The sequence below is a fragment of the Falco biarmicus genome, chromosome 8 (genome assembly GCF_023638135.1).
Source record: "Falco biarmicus isolate bFalBia1 chromosome 8, bFalBia1.pri, whole genome shotgun sequence".
Taxonomy (NCBI): domain Eukaryota; kingdom Metazoa; phylum Chordata; class Aves; order Falconiformes; family Falconidae; genus Falco; species Falco biarmicus.
In genome coordinates, this window is record NC_079295.1 from 31,642,963 (window position 1) to 31,661,770 (window position 18,808).

At 42.1% G+C, this 18,808-nt stretch overlaps 1 protein-coding gene across 5 annotated transcripts in view; it reads right to left on the reverse strand.

Moving 5' to 3' along the window:
- Nucleotides 1-18,808, reverse strand: part of SEMA5B (semaphorin 5B) — a 281,838-nt gene that overhangs the window by 74,479 nt on the left and 188,551 nt on the right. For all 5 annotated transcript variants that reach the window (XM_056349625.1, XM_056349623.1, XM_056349624.1 and 2 more), the window contains one exon: nt 9,245-9,307. In XM_056349625.1, coding sequence (XP_056205600.1) covers nt 9,245-9,307 — 63 coding nt within the window. The remainder of the gene's footprint in view (nt 1-9,244; nt 9,308-18,808) is intronic.

The window sequence follows — 18,808 nt, forward strand, 5'->3', positions numbered from 1 at the left end:
CCAAGTGAAGAAAGTCTATTATATTCTACCATAAACAGAAAAGGAAACTTGTTAAAAAATAATACCCTCAGCTGGGTTATCCCGGCTGCTTTGCTTTCCTCCCTCCAACAGATCATAATTTGCCACTAAGTTGAGCCTACAGCTGCAGACACCACTTCTTCTGTAAGCAGCAATCACTCTGTGAGCTTCCCTGTCTCACAGTGCTCCACACTGTTGATCATCTCCCTGAAGACTTCATTTGCAAGATTCAGCAGTGTAGAAACGCTCCCTATCATCTGGAAAGGAAGAGGCTTGCTTAGCTGGTTTACATGCCATCTCCTTTCATTTGCTGTATGGAAATGAACTCGTTGAAGGATGGCATTTAGCAGAAACCCACTAGCACTAGCCACAGACAAGCGACTGCATGGGCAGGACGTGTGGCTTGCTTTCAAATGGAGAAGATCACCGGGACTGCACTCCCAAGCCAGCCCAGGAGCACTTGCCCAGCCCAGGCAGAGGCTACAAAGCACCAAAAAGCGCTGCCAGCCTTGAGCCTCTGCAAGGACACTGGGGATCAGATACATAATGTCTGGCACCCAAAAACGAGAGCTTAAATTCATAGCTGGGTTCATTCAACACGTCTTCTTTCAGAAGCAGATCAGTCATGGTAACTGCGCATCAGTCTATCAAATAGGACCTTGAGAAGCACAGTCCCACCTGCTGTGCGTTGAGAATAGAGGTCTCATCACTTCTTTTAATAAGATGAAGGGCTTGCCAGCCCCTCTGCCCTCTGCTGTCATTGCTATGTGGTGCTGTGAGCCCTGTTAGTTATTCCCTGCCCCAGAGATGTCTGCATTTCATGAGTGCATTAAGTAATTCCTCTTTCTGTAGAGCACAGTTATTCAATCCCACATAATATTGGGACCACTACATATTTAACTGCAAAGTACTAGAAATTCTTGGGGGGGATGCTACAAAAAAAGGTATGGGCTCCTCTCCCAACAGGGTTTTGTTTACAGAATATGACTGATTTGGCATCTAACCCAGAATCCAGCTCTGTATCCAAATTTCACACAGTAAGACAGTACCCATCTGCTCCCCCTCCACCTGCACCTTTCTCTGCTTTGTGCAGAGCCTGGGCATAGTTTCTGACCTAAATCAGCTAATACCAGTCACGTTGCTGGACCCTTTCCTGCCTAGGTACTTCAATATATTCCTAACTAAACCCCTGCCCTGCAGAAATCTAAAATTCTAATTTGCAGAATTCTCTTCTTTGCACAGAACTATATTACAGATTAACAGACTTCAATTTCTCTAAAAATCTTCCCAGTTGAGAAGTTAGCACACAAAAAAGCATTTCTCTATGAGGTCATGTACTGGATGATCTTCTGGAGTCTACTGGCAGTGATGCATCTGTAGCACACTTTACTCCAAGGTGCAGTAGCTTGGCTTGGTAAGGACTTTGGAAGCTAGTAAAATATTGTGTTATTTTAGCCTAATTAAACACGGGTTTATTTCTATCCATTCAATGCAAAGCAGAAGTTATTTATAGAAACAGAGGAGACACCATACTGAGCAAATATATCTGCTGCTGTCTGAACTTGCACTGGAATATTTAATCTGTGACTTCCAGCCCATTCCCAGCTGTGGTAGCAAAGAGCAAAAGACCACAGTCAATACGGTTCAGGTGTTAGACTGGAAACATTTGACAGCTGATCATTTTCAGGGAACTGGATGCACCAAGGTCACTGATTATTTCATTGGCTGTAAAAGGCAGGAACCGGGGTGACTACTGGATGTTTTCTACTCTGCTTAAAAATAGACACTACTAGGTGTGGGCCATATCCAACCATAGGTGTTCCTATGAACTCACTGAGTACGTATTTTCCCTGGACCTGCCTTAGCGATGATGCTCCATGCTCCTGAAGGAAAATCAATGATAATATGTACATTTCATACACTAGTCTCAAAGCAATTTATACAACTTAATGTTCTGAAACAGTTGTACATTATCTGCCCTGTTCTCTCAGCTAGGTGAATCAAAACATGCAGGTGCTAAAGGACTTGCCATGGTGACACACTAAGTCAGAGGAGATCCTGAAGGACAGCAACAAAACTCCAGCTACCAGACCAAACCTCTCTAGCATGCCTGGCCCAAAGAGGAATACGGTGCTCATCTCATCCCTCTTATTGCTGTACCCACTGCCAGTCACATCAGCTCATGAAAACTTCTAAGAAAAGCAAAGGAGAAACTGAACCACTTAAATGCCCCAGCTTGCAGGATTTTTCTCAAGACACTATCAGTGAGATTTACATTAGATCCTCTTTCTACTCTATTCTCAAAATAACTAGCAAGGCACAGTCTTTTCTCTGTGTTCCTTAAACCAGCCTGGATTTGCTTCGAAAAGTCATTCAACACGCTGCTCTCTGCAACAATTTGTAGCTGAGACAACTGGTTAGTAAAATCATCTCACAGCCCCCTACAGAAAATAGGAGCTATTTAATACATTTTCTTCCCATGTGGCTGGAAAACTCTAGGCATGCAGGAGGCAAAATTCAGACAGGCTTTAATGTAGCTGGAAAATCTGGCAAGCTTGAACCCAACTCTGTCCAGACAAGACAATACTTGGATCCTGCTCTCACGTTATGGAGCAGACAGTTAAGTCTGTGTATGATCAGTCTGCAAATCTCATCACCAGAAGATATTATTGGGATCAAAAGATTAAAGATTTAAATAAAGGGGGAAGACTGGGTATTTATATGGTTAATGAGAATAACCCAGTTATATTAGTTGGGATTATTATTAAATATATGGCAGAGCTGATAAAAACCTGTGGCTCACTGCCAGAGCATTAAGCGCATCTGATTTTCCTATGACTTGCATGTTACTCACTTTGGGGCTCTTGCTCCTTCCTCAAAATTACCTGGTACTCATCCATTTTTGAAGTAAGGCCTTAAATTGAGCAGATATCCCTCTTCTCCATTCTAATGACCCTTGTTTTCCTAGAAAGGAAGAGTACATGACTTCTAATGCTCAACCCTACAGGGCACAGGGTCTCAATGTCACGAAGAGGATAAATTTCACTGAAGCCCCTCTCTCCCACCCCCCTGAGTTTAAGCCTATCCTCATTTATCCCATTTTTTGCAACATCCAATATTTGAATGTGTCTGTCTGAGTGCTGTAACTTTCATGACTCTGGACAGGCCCAGGCCTCTTTCTAGCTCATAGAGATGTCAGGCTGCTTTAAGAGCGCATTTCAAACCCAAGAACCAAGAGTGGTGCCCTGTTACTCCCTTCATTCATGTGGACAGATCAGCAAATGGAGGGGCTGACCTCCTGCCAGCTTTGGTTTGGGGTAAAATTCAAAAAGACATTTTCAGGATGCTGTGAATAAGCCAGCTGTAGGTGCCTCTTGAGTTGATTCTTGTCATTTCTGAACATGGGAGAGCCGAAATGTCATAAGCCCTTAACTTCATTGTACAGATGTACTTTTCTTTGAAAGCATAGTCATACATAGGCCCTACTTTAATTGGCCTTTTACTTTGAATAAACCACTCAAGCCCTGGTGTCAGAGATCTCCTTTTAAATTATTTTTTTTTTTTTTGCTAACACTATTTCATCACATACTGATATATTTGAAAAAACACAGTTACACACTGTATGAGAAAAATAGCTGTTTCAGATGGTCTGCTGTCCTCGGTAAAGGAACACAAACTCCTAGAGTACAACCTGGATTTCAGAGAATCAGCCAGCAGAACCCCATGTTACCCCTTTCAACAGGATTTTAGAGTGCAGCAAACAATTATCTGTTGCATTTCATCCCAATTTGTTAAAAAATAATCAAGACCTAACATGTTCTTGAGCGCTGTTATTAACACGCTTTCAGATATCTATATTTAATCCTTTGGACAAACAATTCCGTTAATCAGTCTAAGCCAATGCCCTGACCAAGCTGTCTTTCTCCTTTGAGAGCAATAGATCGCAAAAAGAATTGCTAAAGATTTTTCCAGCCAAGTTTTCTTTAATGGACTTCGAATCAAACTTGGGGGCTGATTCTGCATTGATAGAAGTACTAGGAACGTGGGTTCAGTTCTTTCAGCGCAGTTACAAAGGGAGAAAAAATATCTGACCGCCTCCCAGTTATTTCTACTTGCTTGGGAATTTATATGGTGCCTATCCTACCTGGACATCTATTATTGGTAAGTGGCATGGAGATTCCCAGCTCCACTGGATAACCAGAGGGCACATCCTCTGTGTGACAGAGTCACTTGAAGGCCTGAAAGAGCCGATTCCTCCATTAGCTCAGCAATTTCTGCACCAAAACCATTTAGCTGGGCTGAAGCCTTGGGCTAGGATTTCCCTGTAACCTCATGTGAATCATAAGCACCAGCATCAGGACATGACACCAAAAAAAGGAACAAACTATCAATACAATGGGAAAACCAGTAGCTGAATGCCTATCAGATGTTCTTTCTTGCTCCAGAAGCGCTGTTAGTGCATCATACTTTTCCTGGCTAAGCAAATCTCTTAGGACAGCACATAAGAGTTGCCATTTTCACAAAGGGTTCCTTTTCACGTTTTGAAATGATGGCGTGCTGCTTTTGAAAAGTCAACAAATAATTCTGTGTTTAGAAAAGAGAAAGACCAAAGTGCTCACGTTTAGAAAGCCACAACTTCCCATGTCAGGCAAAATTCCTTAGACGTGGTGGATGTGAATTGTTACGCAGAGACAAGCCAATTACAAACTAGAAGTTCAGCAACTCCTAATGAAATTAAAGACAGGTCTTCCCCTTCTGTTGTGTCTATCACTCATTTTAACTAAAACTTCTGGGTGATTTCATTTGGAAGACAGAAAGAAAGGCAGCATAACACTGACTTTGTTCTTTGCATTGTCTTTCAGTAATGTGAATGTTTTCCAGGGGACAATTTTAAGGTGTTGATCATGATACATTTTATAAATGCTGCAAAAATAAGGATAATTACTCATGGAAGCCAGCATGGATCTCAAGAGATATGGCAAGTAAAGTATGTATAATTATTTGCAGAAACCACAAGTTTTAGTTGATAAAAATAACAAATAAAAAAGACTTTTCTGAGGTGTTTAATACCACAAGATACATTGCAGAGAGTTAACTTTAAAATCAGGTTCAAGAACTTATACATTAATGGATTAAAATCTGATTAATTACTGGGCTGAAATAGTCCTCAATGTGAAATCATTCATAAACTTGCTATCTAGCAGGGCTTCAAATGGGGTGGTACTAGCCAAGTATCAACATTTTTCTTAACAAACATTTGTGGGTAACTCAAAGTTTACAAAAACAGTAATTACCAGTGAGACCAATGCCTCACCATATATATATATATATTAGTGATATATGCTAGGCTGGTTGGTGAGCTGGACCCAACAAGCAAAATACATTTTTGTAAGGTATTATTCATTAAAGAGCAAGCAACAAAAGGGTTTTGTGTACAGACTGGGAGATTACATCCCAAGACTAGCAACTGTGAAAAGGATTTAGTGGTCACAGTGGCTAGGCAATTCAGCATGATCTCCTATGGTAGAAGAGCTTATGAAACTGCCATGTATATGAACAGAGAGGTGAATAAGAGTTGGAAAACTTTTAATCACACTCAGGCATTAGAAAGATTGACAAGGGAATACAGGTGAAAAATTGAAATGTGCAGAAAAGAGATGAAAAATATTCAAGGGCAGTAGGAAAATGACTTAGAGAAGAAGCTTGGAGAGCTCAGCTTTTTACTATATCAAAAAGCCCAAGTACTGAATTGACAAGAGCATGTAAGTGTCTTTGTACAAAATAAATATTGGTAACTAAAAGGCTCTTTAACCTGACAGAGAAGGGCAAAATAAGACCCAGCCACTCAAAACAGAAGCCAGATCCAAAGATGAAATAGAGTACACGTTATTAACAGGGAAGGTGATGTGCCATAACAAGCCAGCAAATCACAGAGTCAGCCCATTTGTTTCAGGACTTCAGTTCAAAACTTTTTGCCTTCCTCAAAAAGGTGCAGCAGGCAAACACAAGTTGCTGAGCTCAATATAGGAATAAGCAGGTGAAATTCACAGCCAGAGCTATACAAGTTGTCAGAAGAAATGGTACCTTTAACTTTGAATCTGAGACCCAGATTTCTCATCTCCCTTTCCTCTGGCCAATAGGTACTGAAATGTGGAGTAACTGTCATGTCATAATAATTATACTTCTTATACATTTTGTGGCTTTTACTCTTTCACTTCTTGTTTTCCTTATGATAAAGCTCTCAGCATTTTAGGAAGAAATTTTCTAAGCAGCAGGAAGAATCTGATTTAGATACTCAAGAGAAAAATGGCTAAATCCCAGAATCACAGTATGGTCAAGGTTGGAAGGGACCTCTGGAGATCATCTAGTCCAACCCCTGCTAAAGCGCATTCACCTAGAGCAGGTTGCACAGAGTCTCACGCAGGGGGGTTGAATGTCTCCAGAGAAGGAAACTCCACAGCCTCTCTGGGCAGCTGTTCCAGTGCTCTGTAACCCTCAAAGTAAATTAGGTTCTTCCTCATATTCAGATGGAACTTCTTGTGTTTCAGTTTGTGCCCGTTGCCCCTTGTCCTGTTGTGGGTGCCACTGAAAAGAGCCTGGCCCCATCCTCTTGACACTCTCCCTTAAGATACATGTATACATTGATAAGATCCCCTCTCAGTCCTCTCACCTCCAGGCTAAACAGGCCCAGCTCTCTCAGCCTTTCTCATCAGGGAGATGCTCCAGCCCCCTCCTCATCTTTGTAGCCCTCTGCTGGACCCTCTCCAGAGGGTCCAGAGATCCTGTCTCCCTTGAACTGGGGAGCCCAGAACTGGACACAGCACTCCAGATGCAGCCTCACCAGGGCAGAGCAGAGGGGGAGGATCACCTCCCTCCACCTGCTGGCCACGGTTCTCCTGATGCAGCCCAAGATCCCATTGGCCTTCTTGGCCACCAGGGCACACTGCTGGCTCATGGTCAATGAATGGGGAAAAAACGGCATTTTAATTCACTAGGATGGCTTTGAAAACCTCACACTAAAATACAAAATTATTAAATGGGCAAGGAAAACGGACCAGTCATAACTTACGCAAACTACACTGGGAATTAACATAAGAGCCAAAGGTCCTGCTTATTTCCAGCCTCTATCACCACATATCTAAGTGCCTGACAACCATAACATTTATCATCAAATCATCTGTTCTAGGTAGAAAACTGTCATTAGTCAAGTTTTGACAAAGCAGAGCTGAGGCAGACAGAGCTCTGCATCTTGTGCCACCATTGCACTGCCAAATCGGAAATGTTCACACTAGTGCTGCTCTCACTTGCTGCATTTGCCCAGCCAAGGGCAGAGATGCTGGGTCAGAGCTGGACCTTTTGCTGGAGTACAGCACTTCACCAGCCGGCTAGGCTAAACTCAGTACTTTGGGAGCTAGTGTTAAGTCATTTCTCTGCAGTGTAACAAACAATGAATGAGTAGGCTTGCCCCAAGAGTGACTCAGCGATGGACACAGGTTAGAGTAGATATAGAGCTGGGAGATCTGAGTTTCCTTAGCTACTGCAGGATCCTTCTGCCTTTAGTTCGTAACTTCATGTCTTCTCGTCAGACTCTTAGTCAACACCTCCATTTGCCATTAACTGTGTCAAGAAGTGTCTGACAGTCTGCTTAATTACTGTTCCTCAGAACTTCACACCCATTGCCACTTTGCCCACTGAACAATTTCAAGCTCTGGATCACAATCAGCATAAACTCAACTGTTCAGGGCATTACACTCATGGATTTTTTGGCAAACCCTTTGCAGTCTGGGGAGGCAGCAGCAGCAAAGATACTCAGACCATCGCTTTCTTTTGGCATGACAGTAAAAAAGATAAACTGAAATTATCCTAGAATTTGTTCAGTCAAATGCATGGCTTTATCCAGGGGTTGAAAAAAGAATTCTGGCTTATAAATTCAAATTCTTCATGAACAATAGGACAGAATTTAAATCTTACAAACTTTACAATGGAAGAAAAGAGTAAAATCCTTTCTTTACACAGTAAAAAGTACAAAGATGACAAATTCAAGAATTCCTCCTGTCTTGTGTTCTGCAGTTTTTTGATCTTGTCCAACTTCTATTGGGTTCTTCTCATGGCTGGCCACGTTTGGTGTTCATTTAGCCCAACCCATTTTGCCTCCATGGTGTTTTCCTGCATAACCTACACAAAACTCTTAACAGATGTTCTAGAATACCCATGCTCCTCTTCTCCACAGCTACATGAAGCAAATTGTTGCCTATCCAGCAAAATTCAAGTTAGCTTTTTAATGTTTATAAAAGTTAATACAGTAATCACAGAAAGTTTATTATACAAAATTAATATGATCAATGGAAGGTCATATAAGCTTGTGTTTAAAGCACTGAACTGAAACCTGGCAGAATTCCAACATTTTGGGCCAGCCACACACTCACTCTCTGTTTCACTGTCCATGTCTAAGCAAAGATCATGCTTACTCTCTCTTATCCTTTGTTCGACTCCTTTGGTTTAGATGGAAAATTCTGCGGTGTGGTACTAAGGACAACAGGACACCCTCTCAGTTGAGGCCTGACCTGAAGATTTTTGAACAGTATTTCCTGCTTTTAGTTAGATGGCTTTGTTTTAGTTTCTCAGAAGAGGGGCAGAAAAGACCTGTGTTTGAATCAGAAATGCCTGCAAACTGAACTTCTGGGACAGCATGTGTTGGTTCAAGCAATTCTTACTTTAAACTGCTGTTTAGCACACTGCACCTGCCTTCAAAGGAGCTCCGTGATACTGCACCTGAACGGACTGCAGTGTGCTAGCAGATTCAATTCTCATATTCAAGCAAATTATACAAAGATGAACTCTAACCGTGTACAAGCATTGAAGCCGATGTGGCTGAATGCCAGCGGCTCACTGCTAAGTACCTAGCCTAAGCCAACCTGCCCGGCCTCACACCCCACTGCGCAAGATGTTACCCCTGGCTTGCCACCACTCTGCTCCTTGATGTGTCACAAATTGTGTCCTCTCCAGCAGTGAAATCACCTTTAAATTTAATGCAGAGCAAGTCTAATAACTTGGACAGGGGGCCTCTGAAATGGCTTGTTTGGTGGTGCTTATTACACGCTTGTGGTGGTAAATCTACACTGCTGCAAATTTACAAGCTCAAGCTGGTGTCAGATGCTCCCTGTGTGGATTTCACATGATGCAAATAAATTTAACCATAACATCATTGTAGCAAAGCAGAACTTACCTCTGTTTTCCCTTTACTTTGACAGGACCTCCTGGTGTCTTCATCTGAACCCCATGCTGTTGCCTGAGAAACCAAAATGCACAAGTCACATGACAATGCCACCAACCACCATGTCTGGAGACTCCCAAAACAAAAGCAAGTATCTCCAGCCAATTTACACACCCCAATTTAAAAGCAGCATTGTGCCGGTAAATATGTATCTCCCACTGCGCTCACAGTGCACACAAATGATAAAGAGGTAAGAAGTCCAGAGGCAGAAGCAAGTGGAATGCTAACAGAGGACAGACTTTAATTTACGTGTAAATACGACTTCTGATAGTCATTCAGCTGGAAGGTCCAAGACATAAGCCCCACACACCAAGCCATCACCTTCTTTTCAAAGAGAACAGTGCTGTATAAAACCACCAGTTTTCACCACCAAAATGAAAACCTTCCCTACAGCAAAATCCAGAAGTTCTGCACAAATCTGCTGGCCTCCTTAAATTTACCTACAAGATTATCACCTTCTAGGTAATCCTGCAGTGAAGTGAGCTGGATAAAACAACAAATGGGAGCTGACAGGCGAAACCTGGAGAGACGGGAAGTGGGAAGAAAGGTTGGATGGTGATTTGTGATGCCAGACAAGTGGGATCACATCCTGAGGTGCAGTAAAACGTATAGGGCTGAGGGTACTATTGACTGGGGGCTGAGAGCATGTGGGGTCCCCAGTCAGTTCTGACTGACTGTTTTGGAGCAAAGAGGCTCCTTTCTTCACAAGAAAAGTGAAGACCAGCAAAGCTGCATTAGAGACAACTTTTAGATTTAAAATATTCAGCAACATACCCAACCATTCAGTGCCCTCTGCAATTTTCCTCCCTTCAGCACTTTTTTAAAATAGTCCTAACAAATTCAAGCAGGTATTGTTAGCTAGAGGTGAAAATACATATAAACATCCATATTATACATAATACATCATTCTGAGTACAAGAAAAATAGATCTGTTACATAGGGAAAGGCCAGACTCACAAAGTTCAGATACAGATCCAAAGCTCCCCTAAAAGAGCCAGGATTCCTTTTTTTTCTCTCCAGTCCATTACCAACACAGGAAATGGCTTCAAAGTTCGGTCTGGATCCGAACTCTTCTTGAACCTTCTCACTGTAGCCAATACATTTATTTAAACTCTGGGCTTCCATAGAAATTTTCCCCTCGACACATGATAAATCCTGGTTTTTGCAGGAGAAAGACAGGAGACCACTAAGAAGAGGGGATTAATTATCCCACCCCCAGCTCAGGTCCACAAAGACACTTGCTCAGAAGCACAAGAAATGACACCACCCAGGAAATGCATTTATATACAACATTTGGGGAAAGAATATTTCTACCTCATTCAAAAAAAATGCTGTCTTTACCATTATCTGAGCATTCAGTTCCATTTGGCTTGAAGTATGACTTTCTGAGCACAGGCAAAGACCTAGTGGGAGAAAGGAAGAGCACAGCTCTCTCCTTCCCTGGGAGTCGCTTGGGAAATACCTCCCATGTACTCAGTCCAATCCAGGCTGAAGGCCAAAAGCTTATGCCTTAGAAGTGTTTCTGTGAGAGCTGGGATAAATCCTGGCTGAAAAGGATCATTCTGCCATATCCTGAGAGGGGATATGTCACTGGATGAGAAAGCTTGTCAATAAACCATCACAGGAGAGCAAGGAATTTTGACTGGTGACTCCCAGGAGCCCTTGACATCTGCAAAACAACTGTGCAGCAGCATCTTGATCCCCAGTCCCAAATCTAGTCTACATTCATCTAACCACAGTATCCTTGCACCTTGGATCAATTTTTGACAACTTAATTTAAAAAAAAAATAATCCAGAAGAGGCGGCTTGTTAGGTGGCTCTTTCATTTCAAGAACAGAGACAGAGCACTCTCCGTTATACACCCCAGTTTACCTTAACAGTGCTTTGACAGGACAAGATGAAAACAAAAATTGTTGGTTACTTCAGCAATCGATGCTGTTTCAATGCAAATACTCTGGGTCTTCTGGGATTGCAGCAATGCAACAGAGAAGAATTTGTCCTCCTAGGGGACACCTAGCTCTTCCTGCCAGCCACCTGCACCGCAGAGCTTTCAGACATGTTGTAAATACAGCTCAAGTCAGAGCACTGGTCCCCTCCAGCTATGTTCTCAGAGCCTAAATGTTTTTATTAGGCAACACTGCCCTTCAGCTTTCTGAAGCGCCACCTTGATGAGTCTAGCGATAACAGAAGCTCTTGGTGATGGCCCAGATTACAGGAACATGTTGTTTGTGACTGCACCATTAGTCAGGGTGCACTTCATTAGAGCTGAGGATAATTAAGCAATATGGCAATTCAGAGCATGTTTTACAAGTCCCACACATGTCTTTGGTAGGACAGGGAGGAGTTAGTTGGAAGGCTGAGTAACTCCAATGACCTCTAGTTACTCAAAGAAACTAATCATGACCCTGCAAAGCAGAACATCTTGTCAATAATAAAAATAGAATTGAAAAACCAAGGAGCTTTTTGTGTGTTTAAGTAATTATACTGCAAGGTATGAATACGCACCAGTCAGCTGACGTATCACCTAGGTATGCCCTCCTGCTGGGCTCCCAGGAGCCCGCACACATCTGTGGTCATAGCCTTTGGGTTGGACCTGGTAAGAAGTCCTGGGCAGGCTTAGACCTCTGAGCTTGGGATTTCACATGAGCTTTCCAGCATTGTTTGGTTTCTTTGCTTGACTGATTAGCTGTCTTTTCAGATCAAAATGTCCCACTACTGTCATCTTTGTTGTCTTGGGCTCCTTTGTGCAAACTCCCTGTGTAATGCTGGTGCACTACCTCCTGCATCTCACTGGTGTGTCCATCCCAAACCCATCCTTGCCAGATGAAATTTTCCTCCTCTACCTTAGATTCATTTTGCCCCAATATCAAACTACATCCTGGACATTTGACAGAGAAATCTTCAGAAAGATTTTTCTCTTCTGGTGTGTACCCATATGTTTCTCAGTGAGGTAGACACCTACTTAACATTTGCACAACACTACAGCACTGTAAGGGATGTTTCGTACTTTTCCTCCTTACCTGATTGTAATGCTTCTCAATAGCCAACTTCTTGCACACTGACTTAGGTGCCTCCCCTCCCCTTCATCATCTCCCTCAATAAACCAAATTAATGTTACTTCTTTTTACTGCTGAAAGCTGTCTCTGCACGCTTGGATAAGGTACAAACTGTATTTACCAGAAGATTTTTGTTCACTCAGTTGAGTCATCATTCTGAGTTTATGATTCATTTACTCAGTTGTCTGTGTCATTTAAGGTTCCCAGCTCCAGAAGTTCCAGGAAACATCTGGGATTACTTTTGTACTTCCTGTTAGACATGTCAGTCAAAAGCAGCACAGCAGACACCTCTGAATCCATGCAGCAATAAAACAACTTTCATGGCATGGGTCCTGGAACACAGAGCCTGGATGAAAATGTGACAGACCTGGGTGCCAGGCTACAGGCAAATACAGGAGAGGGTACTTTCTCCTTGCTTCTTCCCTACTTGCCACGTGCTTAACCAACCAAGCAAACACTTTTTTTAGGCTGTCAGGACATCAGCAGTTCCTCCCCTTACATCCTTACCAAGAGCATCTCAGCTCCTCATGCTACCTCCTTACAAGCTCTCCAACATCCCCGCCTTCAATCTTCCATCATCTGCTCTTCCAGAAATGCAGTTTCTAACAGTGTTCCCAGCCACTTTGAGGACCTCCTCTACAAACATATGGCCTACGTGCAGAATGGAGGAACACCAGATTTATATGCCATATGAATGAAACAACCAGCTCAGGGCTGCAGCTGCTGTGTAAGACAAGAGTCATGCAAACCACGAGCAGGACTGTCCAGCCACCTGTGCAGACAGGCATGAGAGTACTAGCAACTTTGTCCCTGAACTGAAAATGCAGTTAAACATGCCTTCCTTCAGCCTATTTGCATGGAAACCTGGTTCTCCACATCTCTATTTCTCTTCTTGAGTTCTATGCAGGCAGATTTTCTCAATTAAAAAAAAAGGGCATCTGTTTGTTATTTCTGCATCTTTAGGAAGTCACATGAAGGAGAACCACAACAGAAGTCCTGTGCACCCTGGTGCAACACTGCCCAGTTAGAAATTAACAGAAAGGCACCACAAAGGCTAAGCCCCATGCTTATCTGAATATAAAAATGTCATACTCAGACACAGAAAGAAAGAGTTAACAGCTCTAATAAATTACAAGTATCATGGTTTGTTCCCAGTTCAGATGGCTGATCAACAGTTCTCTAGAAATTCTAGCTCGTCATATGCTGTCAAATCAGTTATTCAGCACACACTGCTGAGAGAAATTTTCTAGATGGATTTATTTAATCACCTGCACATCCCAGTGTTGGCAACCAAAGTACCTGCCTGTCACTAGCAAGTCCTGTTATCAATAATTATGTGCATCCTCAAATGCTGATGTGAAATCACTTTGACTTCTAGGGACCAGCTTTTACATTCAGGCCAGCAATTTATAATTACTTCATACACCACATATGAATTTAATAGTTTAAGCATACACTAATCCCTGCACTGTACTTGCACAACAGAGGCTGCAGGTTTTTGTGCGAAACCAGAACACTGCTTTAAAACTGAAAAATGAAAACTGGAGAAGAATAGGTTACACGCATGTTTATTGGGTAAATTAAACCCACTCTCAATTTCTAAGGTCTCTTATTACAAACCTATCCACCTGCTACCAACCTCACTTCCATTAAATAAGTACTCCGTGCAAGCTACTGGCAGACTTGCATGCCTGCAGACAGTACCAGAACCACGTTGTTCTCCTATGAAGGGAAAATAGTGTAATACTAGAACATAGATTGTGTACATTTGGAAGGAGATGAAAAAAACAAAGTACAGGGTTACTGTGGAAAAAAGCAGGGACTGATTCTGTGAGATGCCCAGCATTTTGTAAAAGGTACTGAGTTCCTCAGGTTTCTGCTAACATCAGCAGAAGCAGCACCTTGTGTTCTAGGCTTGGGTCTGCAGGGATTGCTAATGGTAGAGGCATCCATTTCCATCAACCCTCCACAGTGCCCACAGGAGACTCCTCAATCTGCCCACGGAGTAAGAGGTGATTTTGGTTCTCTGTGCGTGCCGTGCAGGGCACCCCAAGCAGAGCCTGCCAGTCACACCGCTGTTCGCTGAGTTATGCATGAGGAGGGAGGGCAGGAGGTGGTGTGATATGACAGTTACTGTGCACTAGAGACCTGAGCTGGCAGAGTAATTTCTTTCCCTGTGTATTTATTTACATCTTCCCTTCCAGTAACTGTACAAGGCACTAGTATGTTCAGAGAAATGTACCTCTGGAAAAAAAACAGACTTACTTTGAAGCTTTGAATTCAGCTTCCTGGATTCCTTATACCAGGCAAAACTTTCTGCATTTCTTATATACATTTACAATTTTTTTTGGATCAGCTCATTTCACAGTAAGGTATGGAAAATTTTCTCCCTGTCTGGGGAAAGAGGAACATGGAAGGACAATGTCTCTGCACTGCATTTAGTATTTACCAATTTTAATGGAAATAAAACACATATCTACATACCCTACCGGACCAGTTTAGTTTAACCACATGCTTAAGGAGTGCAGACCAAGTCCTTCACACAGTGGCTGCTCAGAGGCCAGTTCATTCCTCTACAAGATGTCAATCTTTTCATCCATACTGATGAAGAGATTTCAGACTTCTAAAATACCACCCATAGATTCTTGCTGATAAAGACATACGTTTATTTCTATGTTTCTATGTACTTTGCAGTGTCTACACAAGATAGCACCACTGTAAATCCACCCTTCTCTGGGCAAATTCTACAGCATTTAAAGAGAATGGTAATGCTGGGTCTTACAGCATTTAGAAGAAAAAAATCTTTGAAAGAAGTTCTATAGGCTGGATCCAGAAAAATCCATGAAAATGTTCTTGTTTAACTTTGGTTTCTATGATCTGTACTATACAAACATTGCTACAACACTTTAGCTATTCCTTCCCTATTTAATCCTCCAGACATCTGCATAAAGATCTGCTGCCTTAGTCTAAAAGTGGAAAGTTAAATTCCCTTTTTGAAGCATTGAGGGACAAGGCACATTTACAGTGCTCTATAAATAACAGCTTATTGAAATCTAACTTCTTAATAACAAAGCACAGTAGCTTAATACACTAGAGGCCATTTCTGAAGTTCCAACACTGGTAATTTATTAAAACTGTGATAAACATGTCTGATAAACAGATAACTAATACCAAAAGAACATAATGCCAAGCTTCAGCAAATAGTTCTGCTACATACTGCAGTATACAAATTACAGATGACTGCTGCACGCAGTGACAGGTATGAGGAATGATCACAGGATTCAGTCAATTCATTGCGGGGGGAGGAGGGGGCTTGAATGAACCGAATTGCATTGTGTTTTATCAAATTATTAATTGATTTCCCTTAAGTGATCTCAGATCCTTTGAGATGTGGTAAAACTCAGGTTGTTTGCTTCATTTAAACTTAAGCACCCATAGTGGCTATCAACAGACTGGTCCAGTCACACTGCTCTTCTGGAGTGGCTGGGAAGTAAGTCAGCAGGGGAAGACCTCAAAATGTAACACTTAGAAGATGGAGGCTGGCAAACATGCAAAAAAAATTGTAACAAAAAACATCAGTGGATTTCTAGTTCCCATAAACTTCATCTCCGAATCAGACCTTCTCTCTATAAAAAAAAGTCAGCCTCTTACTATAGTGGGATTGATTTTGGCCTGGCATTTATTGGCCAGTGAACACGATCACTCACTCTGTTCACATCAGAGCGGAAGTGGATGCTACATATCGGCATAGTAAGGATGGAATAATTCATCAGAAAGAAGGGTTTTCTCATTTTAAGAATGGATCTTTAACTCAGCTCCAGATAATACCATCTTTGGATATTCACGTTTCTCTCTCTCACAGACTCCTATCACATCCTTACAAAGAGAAATGCAAATCTGAGTGAAGTTCCTCCACCCTGGCTCACGTATTGTACAAAAATTACAGAAATGGTGTACATCTGCACCCAACAGAGAGAGAGAAGAGTTTCCAAGAGGACTGACTATGTACTCTTTGTCTGTTTCATTCTTAAGCCTCACTGATTAGTCAAGTCTGTCCTTCCACCTTATGTTTCCAGACTGTATGCACACCCGGACAGAGCATGGCTGTGATACCTGGCAGAACGCAGCCTCAGCCGCCAAGTATGGGAGCTCTACTTTGAACAAGATATCCCAGCCCAATGAGCTATGCTACATCAGCTGAGTCATGGTAACCCACTCTGCTTATGCTCCTCTCTTATCCCAGATTCAAGGTAAAATACTTGACAGTTCTGCTGCACAGAAAGCACATCCCAGTAACCCAGCTGCAGCAAGCAGTAAGTGGGTAAGCTCCTGTACCTCTGTCGTGTGTCTGTGCCTATAGAGACAACCTGTTTTCAACTGCAAGTGTTAGTTTTTGAGGGAAAGTTCTCAGCTGCTCCGAGTTCTTCTTGGATGGTCAATGCCACTGATTTTCTCTTTCACAGCTTCAAAATCCCTTGTTATTTACTGGCATTATAGGAGCACACAGAGGCATGAACTGAGATTGTGACCCCATATTTCTAGGCAATATACAAACATACTGTGGCAGAGAATTTCTGTCTGAGAGCACTTACAAGCTAAACAGACAACACAGGCACATGGGAGGAAAGGAAAACCAGAAGCACAGAGAGGTCAGCTGAGTAGGACGAGCCAGCGAGCATCTTGGAGGCAGATATGAGCACTGAACTTTGCTCTCTGGAGGACTAAAAACTTTCCTGACTAGCACAAAACGAGTTCTTCGACAGCTTTTTTTTGCTAGTATCACAAAATGCATCCACTGCATCGGTGGTGCACAGGGGGAGAGAATTTAGATACTAGAACAATGGGCAAGATGCTGCAAATCCTGCCTTCTTTCCAACTTCTTGGGGCAAGGCCAGTCTCATGTACAAAAGCAAATTTAAGTTTTGGTGCCTTCAACTTCCATTTTTCCTGCAGGACATTCCATTAAACAATATAAGGTCTGTAAATCAGACACTCCACTCTCTCTGCAGCGTCAGGTAGGAATTTACAACTCCAGACCATACATTTCCTTATCTGAAAGGAGCATTGTATGAGGCTTAACAGATCACAGTTTCTGCAGTATACTCAAATGGAAAGCACTGTAGAAGTACAAGGTTTTATTATTAAAGACAATTGTCTAAAGCTTTAGTAAAGAACATTTAATACCAAGTACTAGAACTGAAGTGGTGTTTTCTAAAATAAACAATAAAGATAGTCACATCCCAAAGAGCTGAAAAAAAGTACAGGTTGTAACCTGGAATTTTAGTGTACAATGTATTATTGAGCAGCCAAGTCAACCTTCAGGAGGTACTGTCAAGTTAAAATTCACATCTGAAGCAAACAGATTGACTTGCCAGTGCTTTAAGCACACTTTCAGTAACCGTGGTGTAAAACATTCGTAACTTGATGCTGAATTCCACACAGAGAAGAATCTGAGCTTTTTTACATAATGGAACTTTGTCATCCAAATTCACAGTTTTCACAGCGCGTGTGAGCCTCCGTCATAGCCCAGGACTCCCTATGCAAGCCCGTGTAGGTACGGTCCTGTCAAAATGCATTATAAGCAAATTATAATAATATACGAAGCATTAGGTAGCAGTGGATGGCAGAGCACAGGGAGGCAACGGAGCATAACCACACAATAGGGAAAGGTCACGGCTCACCAACCGCATAACTCATTGTGAGATTTTCGTAATCAGAAGAGTTTTAGTATATCAAGGATGCAATTCTTCTGAGACACAAATGGGACACATGGGAGAAAGCAAAAGAAGTGACATTAACCACAGAGGAGAGAGATGCTGGCTTCATGGGTTGATTTAAAGTGGGGTTAGCCTTTTACACGAAGTAATAAGCAGGTCTGTGAAAGACTCTTAAAATTAATAGAAGCAATAACACAATGTAACCAGGATACGCCTGAAGAGAGGGGAATCAGTGGCAGGGTGCAAAGACACTGGTGATCCAGCACCAACAGGAACTATGGATGTCACAGTATACTTGAACAGAAGGGCTTGTGGAAGCCAGGAGTGATGCCCGGATTACAGGTTTCAGCGACAGACTGGATTGCCGTGCTGTCCATAGAGGTAAAGACAGAAGGAGCACACGCTCTGCTGCAGCTGTATGCTGAGCTTAGACTGACAGCTACGTATTTATGCAGCAATGTTAGATGAGCACGCCAACATGGTACTTCGGAAGAAAGATACGGCTCTGAAGAAGAGAGATAAAGATGGCACTGGGTTTCTGTTTCCACTATCTAGTGTTTGTATTTTCATCACTCTATGTAAAGAAAACTGTCAGTCTGTGACAATGATTTAATTTTGCTGATGATGTACTTTATTTTGCTTGAAAGTGCTTAACACTGCAATGATTTAGTTGCAAGAGCTATATGGGAATGTTTATCTTTTTTTTTTTTTTTTTTTAAAAGAACTTAACCCATCAGATATTT